The 18,105-nt window shown below is 43.4% G+C and overlaps 1 protein-coding gene across 5 annotated transcripts in view; it reads right to left on the minus strand.

Annotated features, from left to right (window-relative positions):
* The window catches only part of ptpn13 (protein tyrosine phosphatase non-receptor type 13), a 265,922-nt gene that overhangs the window by 63,698 nt on the left and 184,119 nt on the right, over positions 1 to 18,105 (minus strand). For all 5 annotated transcript variants that reach the window (XM_067990460.1, XM_067990453.1, XM_067990445.1 and 2 more), the window contains 5 exons: positions 11,919 to 12,304; positions 8,826 to 9,036; positions 8,368 to 8,526; positions 5,561 to 5,732; positions 580 to 790 (listed from right to left, as the gene is read on the minus strand). In XM_067990460.1, the coding sequence (XP_067846561.1) occupies positions 580 to 790; positions 5,561 to 5,732; positions 8,368 to 8,526; positions 8,826 to 9,036; positions 11,919 to 12,304 (1,139 nt within the window). The remainder of the gene's footprint in view (positions 1 to 579; positions 791 to 5,560; positions 5,733 to 8,367; positions 8,527 to 8,825; positions 9,037 to 11,918; positions 12,305 to 18,105) is intronic.

Here is an 18,105-nt window from a genome sequence, read left to right on the forward strand (position 1 = left end):
GGCCAAATGGCCCCCTTCTGTGCTGTAAACTCCTTATGGTTCTGTAGGTTTCTTGAGGTGAGGATGAAGGCAGCTTCATGGTGGAGGAGCGCAAGGGCAGAGGAGTGGGCAGCAATGAGGAGGCAGAACCTGTTGTCCAATTTTAGGAGCTCCAAGATGGAGAACACTACTACAACTCAGAGATACAACTGGTACATATGAGCGGGATGTGGGCAACAGTTCCACCTACCTTGTTGACCAACCTTGGAGGACACAATCAGAGATAAGTAAAGTGAATAGGTTTAAGATTAATCACAATAGGAAAGCTTTACAGATAGGTATCACAGAAAATAGGTACAATAGGAAAGTGTTACAGGAAGTAACAGGATATATACACCATGCAAGATTTATGATATAGTTCAATAGATATAAAAAGTAATGGACAAGAATTAAATTCGACTATGTATTATATAGCTCCTGCTATCAGTAAACAGAAACAAAGTAAAGGAACACCATGAAATGAGTATTATACATTTTGTAATTTTACACTGCAACAACAGAGGATGAATCACACTACGTAAACAATTTTTTCCATGGTACCTTGTAGCTTTTAAGGTGATGGCAGGACCTGCATTTTGAAGAGCTCTCCTTGCCTCATTCATTGTCATTCCATGTGTGCTAACCCCATTAATATGATGGATAAGGTCCAATGGTTGCAGACTTCCTTCCGTATCAGCAGCTGAACCTGGGGTAATGTCATTTATATAAATCGTCTGGTATGCAGTATCACTGCCTCCTGCCACAGTCAGGCCTATACAAAAGAGACGATTAATTTACAGTCAAGTGTTTTACGCCGGGAAATGGATCAATTATTTAATCTTTTCCAAACTATTACTGTAATCCGCATTCTGTAGAATTCAGTTCTTAATTATTAAATAGTTTGGAATATTAAAAAGATAATGTGGGTAATTTTGACTTTGTGCGACAGTGTAAAACGGGTGATAGCGAATTGGCAGCCTATTTTACATCTCTCCAAATTTTTATTTAGATTGGAATCAAGATTACGCCAATGTATGCAAAGTACTAAGCACATTAGCTTCCTTATCCAACACAAATAAGGATCATTAAAGTTGTGTTTTTACCATTTTACACCATAAATTCCTGGAATTGTTTTCATTGGTAAAAGAAGTTCTCTCGATTAAATTCTGGTCCCATGCAGAGCTGTTACCATTAATAATTACCATCTGCCTATGCAAATACAATCAATTGGCGAGTGACTCACCTCCTGACTCCCCAAAGCCTTTCCACCATCTACAAGGGACAAGTCAGGAGTGTGATGGAATATTCTCCACTTGCCTGGATGAGTGCAGCTCCAACAACACTCAAGAAGCTCGACACCATCCAAGATAAAGCAGCCCGCTTGATTGGCACCCCATCCACCGCCCTAAACATTCACTCCCTTCACCACCGGCGCACTGTGGCTGCAGTGTGCACCATCCACAGGATGCACTGCAGCAACTCGCCAAGGCTTCTTCGACAGCACCTCCCAAACCCGCGACCTCTACCACCTAGAAGGACAAGAGCAGCAGGCGCATGGGAACAACACCACCTGCACGTTCCCCTCCAAGTCACACACCATCCCGACTTGGAAATATATCGCCGTTCCTTCATTGTCGTTGGGTCAAAATCCTGGAACTCCCTTCCCAACAGCACTGTAGGAGAACCGTCACCACACGGACTGCAGCGGTTCAAGAAGGCGGCTCACCACCACCTTCTCGAGGGCAATTAGGGATGGGCAATAAATGCTGGCCTCGCCAGCGACGCCCACATCCCGTGAACGAATAATTAAAAAAAAAAAATTCTCTATCCAACCTAAGATCTGTTGCCATTTCACAGGATGCAACCTTACTTGGCAGCCTTTTGTGCAACACCTTATCAAAGGCTTTTTGAAAATCTAGATACAAAGGCCTAGAAATTTGATTGCACCCAAAAATGGGTGCACAGCAGACGGGGTGCAGACACGGACCCAGGCAGCACGTTAAATTTGTGCTGGGATCTTATTAAAATGATACAGATGTACAGCCAGCGCTATCCGCACTATTCATTGGTTGCACATCTGTTTTTTCTTGGGGGGGGGTGCGGAAATCAGGTGTTTCTGATGCTACTCAAGGGAAGCTAGCACCTCTTAAAGGGGAGGTGCATTCTGGCTACAGAGAACAGGGAAAGCTTCTGAAGAAAGAAATGGCTGGTAGAAGCACTGACAGGTCACGCAGATTCTCCAATGCTGCTTTAGCAGATCTGGTATAGATGGTGGAAGGAAGATGATCCTGTACCCCCCCAGGGGGCAGAAAGCCCTCCAGGCAACACCTCCACCGTCAGTGGGAAGAGATCACAAAGGAGGTCAATGTCAGGAGCTTAGCTCCAAGGATATGGCTGAAATTACGCAAAATGTTCAATAACCTCACCAGACTTGTCAAGCTTAAGGATACTGCTCACTTACTCTCTGCTCACACCTCCACTACTCACAATACTCCTGTCATCCACTTCCCTTTACCCTCCTGCAATCACTGCACCGCATTTCCCTACACCTCCTTCTCTTCGCACACTCACTATTATGCAATCCTCACTTCCCCTCAGCTCACATCTTACACAATGCAAATGAGCAGTTTGACCACGACAGGCACATTCTTTAAACACCTTACAAGGATGTCATTGACAATTTCTTCTTTCTTGGAAGAGTAGCTCGCCCGCAACTCCAGACAGGAGGCTGCCAGTGGAGGAGGCTGAGTAGGCCTGCACATCCTCTCCCCTGTTGAAAAAAGTGTGCTGGCCATCATGAGCAGGGACAGAATAATGGTCGCAGTGACTGGCCACGCTTGAGACGATGACGTGCAGGGTTTCTTCACACCGTATCCGCTTTTCACTTCTATCTCACCCTAAACACACTGCATAACAAACTGCAGATGTTTTCACGAGCCACTTCTTTCTTTGCTCTTCCTTTACACCACAAGCTAACCCGTGTCCTCCTCTTTCATTTCAGGTGCAGAAAATGTGGAAGCCTCTGTGCCACTTCAGGAAAAGGAGCCCAGCATTCCTGAAGATGTACTGTCACTCGATTTCACTATAACAAGCACCAGCTTAGAAACTGGCACAACACGTACTTTTAGAGGATGGGCTAGAAGACGGGTCTTCTTGTGTTGAATCACTGGGCACAAGTGAGCAGGAGCTAGGGCAGGAGGCTAGGATGCCACAGATGTCAGCTCGCGTCCTAGCTCTGCTGCAGATGACTCAGATGCTGACCTACACCAGGAAATGTTGGGTGCATTGAGCAGCCCATTAGCGAGCTTGCGCACAATGGCTCAGAGCATGGAGGAGTCCCGTCCCAACTTGTGTCAAGACTTTGCGTAAAGCATGGAGACCATTCTGTCCAATATGGACCAGTCAGCTAGCTTTATCAACAGGACTGTAGCCACCATGATGGAGCCTCTCCTGACAGCAGTCAATGAAGCTCAGACGGCTGCAAACTTGGCTTTGGGGGGCCACTGTTGTCAGGGGTTTCCGGAGCATCACATCACTCCTGCACTCTGTTCTCACGCAGAGCCGGAGATGTACTGAGGCGCATTCCCAAGAGAGTGGCCTTGGGTTTATGGGAGAGGCACTTGCTGTCCTCTCTCAGGATGACAGCATACCTGCACCCCACCACCACCACCCACTCGACCAGTGCCTTTGTCAGTGCCATACAGCCAGCGGGCACAGGCTTGTATGATGTGCTGCCTGTGGTCACAAACCAGCTGCACATTGAGGGAGTAGGGTTCCTTTCAATTGATAAAGATGTCAGGCTGGTGATGGAGAGCATGCAAGGCAATCTGGGTACAGTTTATCGCATCTTGGAGCCTGAGGAAGCCAGTAATGTGGACACAGCCTAATGCTCTCTCGACCTGCTTTGCTCTGTCCATGGGGAGCGATATGTAGGTGTTCCTCCTGGAGTAGGCAACCTCAGTGATCTCCGATACAGTTGTGGACTGCAAACTGGAATGAATGCTCAGTTCAGACAGTGCTCCTCTGAGAAGTTCAGGTAGGAGAAGTGCTCCCTGAAGTTCCATTGTAGGTATGGCCTCCTACTCCTCCCAGCTGCTCCTTCTCCCTCCAGTTTACCTTGCTGTTCCCTCATCCTCCAGCCCCAAAGGCAGTTCTACCTCACTGCTCATGACTGCAGTACAACTGTTGTGAAGGCAGCCGAAACAATGCAAAATCTTCTTCTCAACAGTCAGTCAGAAAACAGGCCAAAAAATGTCCAGAAGTTAACCAGCAGCCTAAAAGAACAAACCAGCAACTAACCTGTGAGTAGTGGGTGAGGCCTTTAAATAGCACTGCTGAATGGGTCTTTCTTGCCTGTAAGTGCTATGAGTTGCTGGGTGAGTTTATCACATGGAGAGTCAGGTGCTGGGGTGGCCCAGTATCACAAAGGACCCTTATTTAAATGTTTTAATCAGTAACTTTAATGATCTGGTGTGCGCGCTGGATGCCTATGGAGCAGCTTGAGCCAATATGGCAGGCGGCGCACTTCCATCTTGTTATAAGCTTGCCATATTTGATGCTTAGATGCCCATTTTGCCCCTGAAAAACAGGTGCAATGCCATCAAATTTCTAGGCCATAGTATCTACTGGGTTTCCATTATCCACCAACTTTATAACCTCTTCAAAACTTCAATCAAATTGGTGAGATAGCACCTCCTTTTCCTTTCTCTAATAGCCCCTCTCTTTCAGATGAGCATTCAACTTATCGCTAATAATTCCTTTCAGCAACTTGTTTAGAACTGAAGTTAAACTAATGAACCTATAATTTCCTGGTTCTGACTTACTGCCCTTTTAAAATATAGACACTACATGGGCCTCTCTCCAGTCACTGGGAACAATCCCAGACTTTTCAAATCTCTTGCTTGTTTTCTTGACTCTTAGTTATGTTCCAAATAGAAACTAATTTTTTACAAATTTTCTCTGACTTTGCCTAGGTTTACTGGGGTCCATTTCACCTCTGATTCTTCCGAGTCTGACACAAAAAAACCTGAAAAACACCCTAAAAAACCCAGGTTTTTAAATTGGCAATAAACCCAAACTTTAATGATCCACAAATATAAAACAATGAAAAAGATTTTAACTTGGCTTTAATTTTGGATCCAACAAAATTGTAACAGAAGAACATATAATGAAATTATAATGTTTCCTGGACCCTAACTTTCACCTAAATAAAGACTGTTTAGTCACTTTACTGTTATATTTTAACACATGCAATTTTTTTTAAAGTATCATGATCAATCTACAGTATTAACTTCCAGGCAGCCAAGTTTATAGCATTTTTCTAAATTGCAAAACAGCCTACGTTGTGTAAAATGTGCATGTTCACTATAGCAGATTCATTTCCAGGTACATTCTATACTGTGGGAGACAGAAAGGACAGAAGTTCCAATAACAATGACAGTCTCTCAGTTAAATTCAGTCACAATATATACACTGTTCAAACTTACATCATCCTTATCTATTATTACAAACACAACAAACAGAATGGTTTAAAAAGCTTTACCTAGTTCATGCTCATGGCACAGCATTGTGATATCAGGGAGACTTTGTGGATTTATTGGAAACTCTGGTATTTCCAGGACCCGTCCAATTACTAAAGTGATTGTATCTGGGATAGATCGAAGAAAATCCACTGCTTCTGCATGACTCATGCTGGTGATGTCAACACCATTCACCTATGGCAAGCAGTGGCAAAAGAAACTAAAGCAGTTATCATGTAAGACACATTTTCCAAATAAATGAGTCACCCAACTAAACGCCCATTCGCACGCTTACTGCATCTCTGCTTGTGCTTGGGCTTGTTTTGTCTGGTAGATTTTGCTCACATGAAGCCTGTTTTGCAATCTGATTCTGTTAGTTACTCAACTGTTAATGTGAAACCCTGTACCTAATAACATTTATTAAACTGCAATTGCTTCACAGATACTTTATACTTTCATTGCAACAAAAGCTCTGCTCAAGTGTCAATTAATGCCATTTAGGAAACATTTTGTTGCATTTTAAAAGGACCATCACTATAGACATGCTCTGGTAAAAAAGTTCAAGCAATATGTCTCAATATAGATATGATATCCTAGAATTAACACACCAGCTAATCATTTTATTTTAACCAGTTCTAGGATCACTGCTAAATACTCAAGAGAGAGATTTGGAAATTAGACATTTCTTATTTTTCATTTATTTTTAAAATACATGAAAAGTCAAAAAATTAAACACTTGGATCCACCTCATAACGTAACACTGCAAGCCCAGTCACTATACTACAGAGAACAAAAGTAGCTGGGACAAGAGGAGACAATAATGAAGTAATGTTCCTATAGTTCAAAAAAATCTTGATTATAAAGCTCTGCTCATATATTTATTATCTCAATTAAAGATTTGGAGAAGAATTTGTTTTAATGGAGAAGTCTTAGAGCAGTCACTTAATATTTAACCATTTAGAGACCCAATTTTATTAGAAGATCACAAGATAATTACAGATTGGGAAGGCTATTTGGCCCTTCTTAGTTCATCTATCCCGAAAGTCCCTACCACAATCCCCCCATTTCATCATCTTAAATGATTTTCTCCATCACTACTTTGTCTGCAATCCATTCCAAGTGCTTCCTGCTATCAGTCTTGTCTATACTTTTAATAGTTTGAACCTGTGTCCTTTTGTCCTACTCTCGCAGTTTTAAGTAATGTTCCAGATTTACTTTTTCCATTCCCTTAACTACTTTATATAACTATAAGATCACCTATCAGACACATCCTTTTGAAGCTGAAAAGCCCATAGGGAAAAATAATCCCCTAGGATGGGCGAGAGAGGGGGTTAAAAATTCAAAAATGGGAAGCCTGACCTCAATCCGCCAGTTTTAATGGAGGCAGGTTGTGGGGTAGGTGACTAACCTGCTCTCCAAAGGCAGGTCTGTCATTTAAATATTTTAATGAGGCTGCATGCCTCAAATTTTAGAAGGCTTTTAGACTTAACGCCTGCGGGCCGGATTTCCCAGGGCTCGGGAAACCCAGCAGCTGATGGAAAACGAAAATGACCGGATCCAGCAGGTAAGTGCCTTTCCAGCAATGTTTGTGGGCCAGGAGGAGCAGGAGTGCTTCCCCTCGGCCCCCCAATCAAACCTGCTTACATCCCCAGGACTCCCCCTCTCCCCCATGATCGGATCCCCCTCCCGCCTTTCCGATCTCTCCCTCCACCCCCTCCTCTCAGGTCCCCAGCCGTGGCCTTCTATCGCAGGCCGTCCCGCCGCCAGCCTGTCAGCCTCTCAATCTGGCTGGCTGCCGGACCAGAAACAGAATCAATAAATTTATATGCGGTCCTGCCGTTAAATTCGGCAGGACCTCTGGATTACCTGCATTTCCAGGTTTCCTGTCCGCTACGACCTCCCCCAACCCCTGCTCTGTCCTCGTAAATATCGGGGCCCATATTTTCCATTCTTTTCTCATAACTCAACCTCTGACACTGGGGATCAGCCTCTTGGCTCTTCTCTGCACTGCCTCCAGTGCATGAATATCTCCTTTGTTTCTCAGTGGCTATAACTGAGTGTAGTACCCAAGGTATGGGCTGACCAGAGCACTGTACAGTTTGATCATGATTTCCTCTGACATATTGTACTGTTTTGGTTATGCAGTTCAACATCCTATTGGCTCTGTTGACTGCTGCTCTGCATTGGTTCGACATGTTGAGCGTAGAGTCTACTAAGACTCCTTGGTCTCTTTCAACTTCTTCCTGAACTTTTTCAACACCATTCATGGAGCAGATGTGTCTCCCACCTTTCCTTCCTATGTATAATACTTTACTCTTGTCAACATTAAATTTCATCTGCCATTGTTCTGCCTTCATATATATTCTGTTTGCCTCATTCTTTCATTTCTGAGCTGCTTCCTTTGATTCCCCTGCTCCTCCAACTTTGGCATCATCAGCAAACTTGACTGATTTGGATGGAGTTTCCCCCGCCCTGACATAATTCCTCTTAACAAGCACCTTTTGTTTTCTACTCTTCAGCCAATATCTAAATCATTTCCATGATTTACCATAAATCCCTACAATTTTGATCTTAACTAATAACCCCATGTATGAAACTTTGTCAGATGACTTCTGGAAGTTGAGGTACATCACATAGTACGGTTTCCCACAGTCCACTTGAGTTGTCACTTCCTCAATAAAGTCTAGGTGTTGTTCAGGCTCGATCTTTCCCTTCTCGACCCATGTGAACTGCTGTTTATTAGATTATCGTTGTATACATAATTCTCAAGTTTACATTAATTATGTCAATATATATTTAGGCTAATTATTTTTGAACTGATTGGGCATACCATGATCAGCCTGTCACCAGGTCTCAATCTTCCATCACTTTTTGCAGGGTCCTGGATGATGTCATGGATGTAGCAACCAATGTTCTCATCCCCTTTTGTCACAGTGAATCCTAGACTCCCCTTTTCTGATTTCTTCAAAGTAACATGCAGCTCTGCTTCCTATTGAAATGGAAATGCTAATTATTTTAGAACAAGCAGCAGGCATCGACACACAAGAAAAATCTACCTGTGAATTATATAAGAGTGCCCATTAGAATAAACTAGCTTGTTCATAAGAGGGTCTGAAATTAAATGAGTTAACAAATTTTAAATACACTGGATTTTCATTCTTTATTCAAACAGTGTGACAGTAATTGATAAATCAATCACAAATTTAAATCCATTGTCGTGATTACTTCACAATGACCACTATTTTGTCAAAATAGGTGTAACAGGTAACCAGTATCATTAATACTTACAGGCTGTAATTCAGCATCTTCCTCCTCCTCTTCAAGGTTCTTGGTGTCCTGATGCTGCACTGAAGTACTTATTACATCTGAAGATTCCATTTCAGATCTTGAAGTGGAACTAATGCAGTTCTTATCTACAGGAGTAGGTGAGGGAACCTCAGGTTCAAATCCAAAACCTTGATCCAGTGCAACGTCCCGAAGAATTGGTGAAGGTGGCTTTCTAGAATATAATTAGGATTAAGAAGGGCTTAAACTAGGGAAGTCTATATTAACAATCTAAATCATAAGTGAGCTTTCTTCAACAAAGGAGTGTCTTTTCAAGCAATGACTTGTTTTTTCATTAAATTGCTCAGATCATCAACAGCTCAATTTGAAATATGGAATGTTTTAAAAACAAAAGTGACACGGGAATGTAGAAATTCCTATTGGCGATTTGATCATATGAACATTAAATACATTAGTACTAAATTCATCCTTCCAATGATGTGATGGAGGCATTAACCCATTAAATGTTCGTATTGTAAAACAGGTGACAATAATTTCTACCCAATAGTTATCCAACATCTGGTATAAAAATAAAATTAGCTCCAGTACTCTCTGTAGCCCCTTGCACATGTCAGAATGTACCTGAATTGTGTGTGTATGTTGGTGAATGGGAGTATTCCTTTATCATCTTCTATTCAGGCACAGAATGGAGTTTACTGTGACAATACTGTTCTAGATTTAGAAAGAAAAATGAACTTGCATTTATATAACACCATTCCCAATCCTCAGGATGTCCCAAGTGCTTCAATTAAGTACTTTTGAAGTCTTGTCACTGCTGTGATGTAGGCAAATGTAGCAGCCAATTTGCGCACAGAAAGACGCCCCCAAATAGCAATGAGATAAATGACGAGATACTCTGATTTAGTGATATTGGTTGAGGGGTAAATGTTGGCTAGGACACTGGTAGAACTTCCTCAAATAGTGCTATACGGTCTTTTACGTCCATCCGAGAGGGCAGACGGGGCCTCAGTTAATTGCCTCATCCGAAAGACTCTCTATTCTTGAGTCAGAAGGTTGTGGGTTCAAACCCTGCTCCGAGACCTGAGCACATAATCTAGGCTTAAACTTCAGTGCAATACAGAGGGAATGTTGTACCATCAAAGCTGCTATCTTTCAGATGAGATGTTAAATGGAGGTCCCATCCACCTGTTGAGGTGGATGTAAAAGATCCCAGGGAAGGGAGTTCTCCCAGTGTTCTGGTCAACTTTCTTTCATCAATCAACACCACCAAAAACAGATTATTTGCTTAGTCATCTCAGTTGGCATGCAAGATTGGCTGATGCATTCGTCCACAACAACAGTAATTTGCTTTATCTAATGAAAGAGAATGGCATATGGAAAGAAAAGCAAAACAGTAAGATTGCATTGCAGTAAGATGAGGGTAGGCTTGCTTTTTGTTTTAATGAGTGGGGCTTGTACAATATTGCTTTTTTTGCAAAGTGAAATTGGTTTCACACTTAAATTGATAATGAACTAGTTATTTTCAAACAAATCAAATATCCTGCACATTATTGTAAGAAATATGAAGAGATTGGACAAAGCAGTGGGTTAAAGAATACTGTCGTTGAAATTCCATGAGGACTCTCCCGATCTCCTCGGGCAGGATTTTAATAGCCTGACAGGCTGGCTGCCTACAGGAGCTGCACATCCGAGGGTGGGGGGGGGGCAGGAGAGAGAGAGAGAGAGCTCATCGGCAGTTAGGATAGAGATTTGGGGGGGGCGGGGAGAAGCAAAGGTTAGAGGGGAGACATCGGACATCGGGAACAGAGTCGGGAACAGTGGAGACATTGGGATCGATTTGGGGGAGGGGGTGGCGGGTTGTCCAAGCAACATCGTTTTTAAGGTGTGTTTAATTACTTTTTTTTACAATGGAAATTGTAATTTAATTTAATTTATTTAGTTTATTTTTCACTGATCTGGCCCTTCCCGCCTGGTTTTACCAGGCGTGAATTGGAAACCGTGGGAAAGCCGCCTAGGTAATGTTAAAATCTTTTTAACTGTCCAATACACAAAAAATAAACTACCATAAGTACTTCAATGAGGTACATTTGCTCCTTTAATTATCGGCCCGCTGGGTTTAAGTGGGGGCGGGACTTCCTGGTGACTGCTGTACACACGCACACAGATTTGCCTGACACTCATTCAAAAATGTATGGGTTCCAGCCGGGATGTATGCCCGCTCCCAAAAACAGCGATTTTGATTGACCCCCATCCCAAACCCACCCGTTTTTCCCTTTTAAAATCCTGCCCCTTCTGTAATTTCAATGGAAGATTGGCAGAACCTCAAGAGAAATGGCTGGAAATGATTGTTTATACCATTTCACTGAGGATTCTGTAGGTCTCCTGCTGAAATTATGACAGGAGATTGGGCAAAATTCCATGTAATTTCTAGACCCTTTTCCATTCTTCAGGACCTGAGTTTCAATTCAACACAAATGAAATGAAAGGTATCCACCACTCTGCTGGCTGCAAAGGTATCATGATAAATAAGTGTGTCTAGTTTCAACCCCTGTAGGTGTGGTGCAGTAGCAGAAGCCAGCAGAGAATTTGGCACAAACTGGCAATGCTACTCAGGGAGGGTACAAGCTAGTGTGGAAGTGGCAAACTCGCATTGGTGCAATAGTGCTCATCTAAGGTTGGAGTTAAGTTGTATTGTGGAAGCTCAGTGAAGAGAGCACTGCTCTGCATCTGGCCATGATATATCTGACCTGGGAGTGCTTCACAGTGACACCAGTGCCCAATAGTTTCCAGTCCCCATTACAGATATTCCTTACTTTGATTAGCAAAGAAAAATCACCAAAAATATTAATTGAATATAAAACAGAATAAAACATAAAACCTACAAAATCACTATTAGAGTTGGCCTTGATTGCTGTATCGATTATAAAGATTTTATTTATTTCTGTCCTTACAAGGACTGCTAGTCATTATACCACAGAACCTGAACAAAGTCCTGCTGCTTTTCATTTGAACCATATATGCTGATCATTTATACAACATTAAACAGAAAATGTTCGAAGGTGCATAAAATGTGGAAATGTATGCTTCAAAACCAACCTGTTAATTAGCTCTGGTTTAGAAGATTCTTGTGGGGAAAAGTAAATATTTTGGATGGTTCCTTCCTGGCTGCATGGCATTTCATATTGGTTGCTGGAGAAAGATATCACACTCCCAGATGTTTGACAAAGGGTGATGTTTTTGTTGAGCCTGACATCCCCTTTTAACATGGAATGCTTATCAACATCATCACAGTCTGTGCTGTCACTATAGCTATCCCTTCGAGAAGGAGATTTCAATCTTGGATTCTGAAATTCATTTTCAATCTCGAGGTCATCTTCATCCACTGTGCTGCTACTCGTCTTTCCAGACATCAGAGAGCTGTCCAAGCACTGTTTCTGTAATTTAGTTCCATATATCTCTTTTGGCAGGGCATCATTTACACTCTGTAACAATCACGGAATGCCCTTTAGTCAAATTATAGATATTTATTTTTTAAAAAGCAGTTTTCAACTGTTGCACAATCTGAAGCTTTGTTTTTACCTCTATGCTTCCAAGGGATTGCATTCCCTTATTAATTATGCAGCCACCATAATTATATTTAAGTGCACATCTACTGCAATGCAAAAGCAGAAAAATACTTTCTTAAAATGCCAAATGCTTCGTAGATACATTTATATTGAAAGCATAACAACTTGAATTAGATCTATTTTTGTGAGAAGGCTGTTACAAAGAACAATATGGGCGGACTATTGATGAAGTAATCAGGGCCAATGCAAATTTTGGGGAGGAGGGAATGTAGCATCAGTAACAGCAGGGACAACCACAATGACCAAAATATCTGAAATAAAGATTAAGTACACACTTAGTACTGGAGAAATAATCAATTCTGATAGAGAAAATGCAAGCACAGAACGCAAAAAGTAAATTAAGAGTTCACAATTAGAATTTTAAAAAACAGCTCGATTATACTGCAGAATCAATGCACGGCTTTACAGAATGGGAGGCAGATGCAATTTCCTCAGTCCGCTGAATTTCTGATTTCAGGCACACTGCTGCAGGGAGACACCTGACACTGATCAAGTGTGGGAGAGGGAAAACTGGAGGGAGAGTTGCCATGCCTTCTAGTGACCAACTGGTGAGGTCTGGGAGCAACACATCCTCCAATCCAAAGGTAGTACGTGGCCTAGCATGTTCTTTCGAGGGAGGAAAGGGAGAAACTAGGATTTCACATGTTCAAAGAAAAAAAATACTACTACCATTCTACCATCCATACAGAAAACTGAATGCATGCCAAACAATAATACTGAAACAGTTCTGCTGGTTTGTATGGAACTCCAATTTCTCCCCCAGAAAATTTGTATACAAGCTGGACTGACTGTCTTGGTATAATTTCATTCTACGCCTGCTTCTCCTGCCCTTCCATTGCCTTGTCTCCATTTTTCTTCCTTCCTATCTCTGACTTGCTTTGTTACTTTTCTGGTTTCTAATTTTGGGCTAAAGGAGGAAACAAAACATACCTAGTCCCACTCTAATTGAACATTACATAGAGCTGCCGAGACAAGCACTGTCTTGCAAGATGCTCAAGCAAGCAAAATCAGCTCATTTGGCAGTTTTAGAGAAAAATGCAATCCCACCTCAAGCACCACCCGAAAGCCACTATTTCAACAAATTGAAGGTTAGAGGAATGAAAAAGGCCGATGCTTAGCAGAAAACGCAAAATGGTAAAAAGAGAATACAATCCCAGATTCAGCACAAGGGCTTCCAGATAAAATTTAGGAAGACTGTATTATTCCTCATTAAATGGAATGCAATGCCTACAGGATTGCTGCACAAATAAAGCACGATACATTTTTGAAGTGTAGTTAAAACTTTTGAAGTGCTTTGAGGTTAGCAGCAGTGATTCAGTGAAACAATTCAGCATGTAGAAACGTGTCCTGGCTGTGTTAGGCATACTAAATTAGGCCTTCATCATTACACTGAGAAGATTCGTATGGTATAACTTTCTAAAAGGTAGTTCAAAGTAACAAATACTTACGGGTTTGATAACAAAAATATATTTTTTTCCAGACACAGGTATAGGTGTGGGATTAACATACTGTTAGCGTCCTAAGTATTGTACTGATTTCCAAGAGGAACCAGAAGTCTAATAAGTTACTTAACAATTTTAGTGAAAATATTTCTTTTTGTAAGTCACTTAAGTAATGGATGGATAATGCTGCAACATTGCTCCCCCTCCCCTCCAATTCCATCTCTCAAAGCAGAAGAATTAAAAACTGTTAAACAAAAATGAATTTTTGATCAAACATGAAGGATGGGGCTTATTTATAATGTACAACTATATATTGTTTATACATTTTAGAATTCATTGCATTGTGAAAAATAAACTAAACTATGGTTCAGAAATTCAGGTATGCCCATTTTTGGGAACGCGGAAGGTGCAGGGTTCATTCCCTGCACCTGAACGGTGAGGTCCGAGGCTCTCTAGATATTGGGCCGCAGGCCTCATTATATTGGAGCTAGCACGACGATGAGAGCCCGCCAGTGAAGAGGAGTGCAAGATCGGTACACTGCGCCTTCCACGTGCCCAAAAGTGGGCATGCCTGAATTTCTGAACCATAGTTTAGTTCATTTTTCACAATGAAATGAATTCTAAAATGTGTAAGCAATATATAGTTGTACATTATAAATAAGCCCCATTCTTCATGTTTGAATAAAAATCCAACGTGTTGTGTGGCACGACCACCGTGCTAAATGGGATAGATTCAGAACAGATCTAGCAGCTCAAAACTGGGCATCCATGAGGCGCTGTGGGCCATCAGCAGCAGAAGAATTGTATTCCAGCACAATCTGTAACCTCATGGCTTGGCATATTCTTCACTCTACCATTACCAACAAGCCAGGGGATCAACCCTGGTTCAATGAGGAGAAACTTCTTCACTCAGAGGGTAGTAGGTCTGTGGAATTTGCTGCCCCAGGAAGCTGTGGAAGCTACATCATTAAATAAATTTAAAACAGAAATAGACAGTTTCCTAGAAGTAAAGGCAATTAGGGGTTACGGGGAGCGGGCAGGAAATTGAACATGAATTTAGATTTGAGGTTAGGATCAGATCAGCCATGATCTTATTGAATGGCGGAGCAGGCTCGAGGGGCCAATTGGCCGACTCCTGCTCCTATTTCTTATGTTCTTTATGTTAATGAGGAGTGTAGAAGAGCATGCCAGGAGCAGCACCAGGCGTACCTACAAATGAGGTGCCAACCTGGTGAAGCTACAACTCAGGACTATATGCATGCTAAACAGCGGAAGCAACATGCTATAGACAGAGCTAAGCGATTCCACAACCAACGGATCAGATCAAAGCTCTGCAGTCCTGCCACATCCAGTCGTGAATGGTGGTGTACAATTAAACAACTAACAGGAGGAGGAGGCTCTGCAAACTTCCCCATCCTCAATGATGGCGGAGTCCAACAAGTGAGTGCAAAAAACAAGGCGGAAGCGTTTGCAACCATCTTCAGCCAGAAGTGCCGAGTGGATGATCCATCTTGGCCTCCTCCCGATATCCCCACCATCACAGAAGCTGATCTTCAACCAATTCCATTCACTCCACGTGATATCAAGAAACGGCTGAGTGCACTGGATACAGCAAAGACTATGGGCCTCGACAACATCCCGGCTGCAGTGCTGAAGCCTTGTGCTCCAGAACTAGCTGCGCCTCTAGCCAAGCTGTTCCAGTACAGCTACAACGCTGGCACCTACCCAACAATGTGGAAAATTGCCCAGCTATGTCCTGTCTACAAAAAAAACAGGACAAATCCAATCCGGCCAATTACCGCCCCATCAGTCTACTCTCAATCATCAGCAAAGTGATGGAAGGTGTCGTCGACAGTGCTATCAAGCAGCACTTACTCACCAATAACCTGCTCACCGATGCTCAGTTTGGGTTCAGCCAGGGCCACTCGGCTCCAGACCTCATTACAGCCTTGGTCCAAACATGGACAAAAGAGCTGAATTCCAGAGGTGAGGTGAGAGTGACTGCCCTTGACATGGACAGTGCTATCAAGCAGCACTTACTCACCAATAACCTGCTCACCGATGCTCAGTTTGGGTTCAGCCAGGGCCACTCGGCTCCAGACCTCATTACAGCCTTGGTCCAAACATGGACAAAAGAGCTGAATTCCAGAGGTGAGGTGAGAGTGACTGCCCTTGTCGGTGAGCGGCGGCAAAGAGCGAGACCAGAGCGGGGATAAAAACAGCGCGGAGAGAGCGAGAGTTCAGTCGGTGAGCGGGAGAGAGTGAGACCAGAGCGGGGATAAAAACAGCGCGGAGAGAGCGAGAGTTCAGTCGGTGAGCGGCGGCAAAGAGCGAGACCAGAGCGGGGATAAAAACAGCGCGGAGAGAGCGAGAGTTCAGTCGGTGAGCAGCGGCAAAGAGCGAGACCAGAGCGGGGATAAAAACAGCGCGGAGAGAGCGAGAGTTCAGTCGGTGAGCGGGAGAGAGCGAGACCAGAGCGGGGATATAAACAGCGCGGAGAGAGCGAGAGTTCAGTCGGTGAGCGGGAGAGAGCGAGACCAGAGCGGGGATATAAACAGCGCGGAGAGAGCGAGACCAGAGCTTACTCTGAAAGCGAGACTCTGAGACCAGCGGCAGTTCGGGATGACGTCACCAGTCAGAAAGTGACGCGGCACAGGGGAGGCAGCTGATTGGTGAGTAGGTTCAGGTGAGTATTTCTACCATTTTACTGTAAGTAAAGTAATAAGAAAGGGAAGATCTGCAGGTTTTATAGCAGATAGTGTTTTTTTTTAGTGAACCTAGGTCCCTAGTATAGTTAACATTTTCTAATTTCAACGTAATTTAAAAGGGGTAACTCAGCTAAGGCAAGTCATGGCAGCAGACCTCGCACCCGTGATATGCTTCTCCTGCAAGATGTGGGAAGTCATGGACACTACCAGTGTCCCTGCCGACCATGTGTGCAGGAAGTGTGTCCACCTGCAGCTACTGACCGATCGTATCTCGGAGCTGGAGCTGCGGGTGGACTCACTGTGGAGCATCCGCGATGCAGAGAAACTCGTGGATAGCACGTTTAGCGAGTTGGTCACACCGCAGGTAAAGGGTATACAGGCAGGAAGTGAATGGGTGACCACCAGGAAGAGTAAGAGGTGCAGGCAGGTAGTGCAGGGGTCCCCTGTGGCCATCCCCCTCTCAAACAGATATGCCACTTTGGATGCTGTTGTGGGGGATGACTTATCAGGGGAAGGCAGCAGCAGCCAACTTCCTGGCACCACGGGTAGCTCTGCTGCACAGGCTGGGAGGAAAAAGAGTGAAAGAGCTATAGTGATAGGGGACTTAATTGTAAGGGGAATAGACAGGCGTTTCTGCGGCCGCAACCGAGACTCCAGGATGGTGTGTTGCCTCCCTGGTGCAAGGATCAAGGACGTCTCGGAGCGGCTACAGAACATTTTGGAGGGGGAGGGCGAACAGCCAGCTGTCGTGGTGCACATAAGCATCAACGATATAGGTAAAAAAGGGGATGAGGTCCTAAAAGCAGAATATAGGGAGTTAGGAGGTAAATTAAAAAATAGGACCTCAAAGGTAGTAATCTCAGGATTGCTGCCAGTGCCACGTGCTAGTCAGAGTAGAAATAGGAGGATATTTCAAATGAATACGTGGCTAGAGGAATGGTGCAAGGGGGAGGGATTCAAATTCCTGGGACACTGGAAACGGTTCTGGGGGAGGTGGGACCAGTACAAACCGGACGGTCTGCACCTGGGCAGGGCCGGGACCGCTGTCCTAGGAGGAGTGTTTGCTAGTGCTGTTGGGGAGGGTTTAAACTAAAGTGGCAGGGGGTTGGGAACCTGAGCAGGGAGAGAGAGGAAAGCGTAACAGGAAGGGACAGAAGGTATGGAGTAATAGGTAAAGTGTTAAAAAAGGAAAAAGCAGGAACTAAGCGTCACAAAACAGATTTGAAAGTTCTTTATCTGAATGCACGTAGCATTCGTAACAAAATGGACGAGTTAATGGCACAAATAACTAGGTATGGGTATGATCTTGTGGCCATTACAGAAACATGGCTGCAGGGTGACAACGACTGGGAATTAAATATGCCAGGGTATTTAACAATCAGGAAGGACAGGCAGGAAGGAAGGGGAGGTGGGGTGGCTATGTTAATAAAGGAAGGAATCACTGTAATACAGATAAATGATATTGGGACAAAGCATCAAGATAATGAAACAGTTTGGGTGGAGATAA

Source organism: Heptranchias perlo, chromosome 1, assembly GCF_035084215.1.
Source record: "Heptranchias perlo isolate sHepPer1 chromosome 1, sHepPer1.hap1, whole genome shotgun sequence".
NCBI classification, from domain to species: Eukaryota; Metazoa; Chordata; class Chondrichthyes; order Hexanchiformes; family Hexanchidae; genus Heptranchias; species Heptranchias perlo.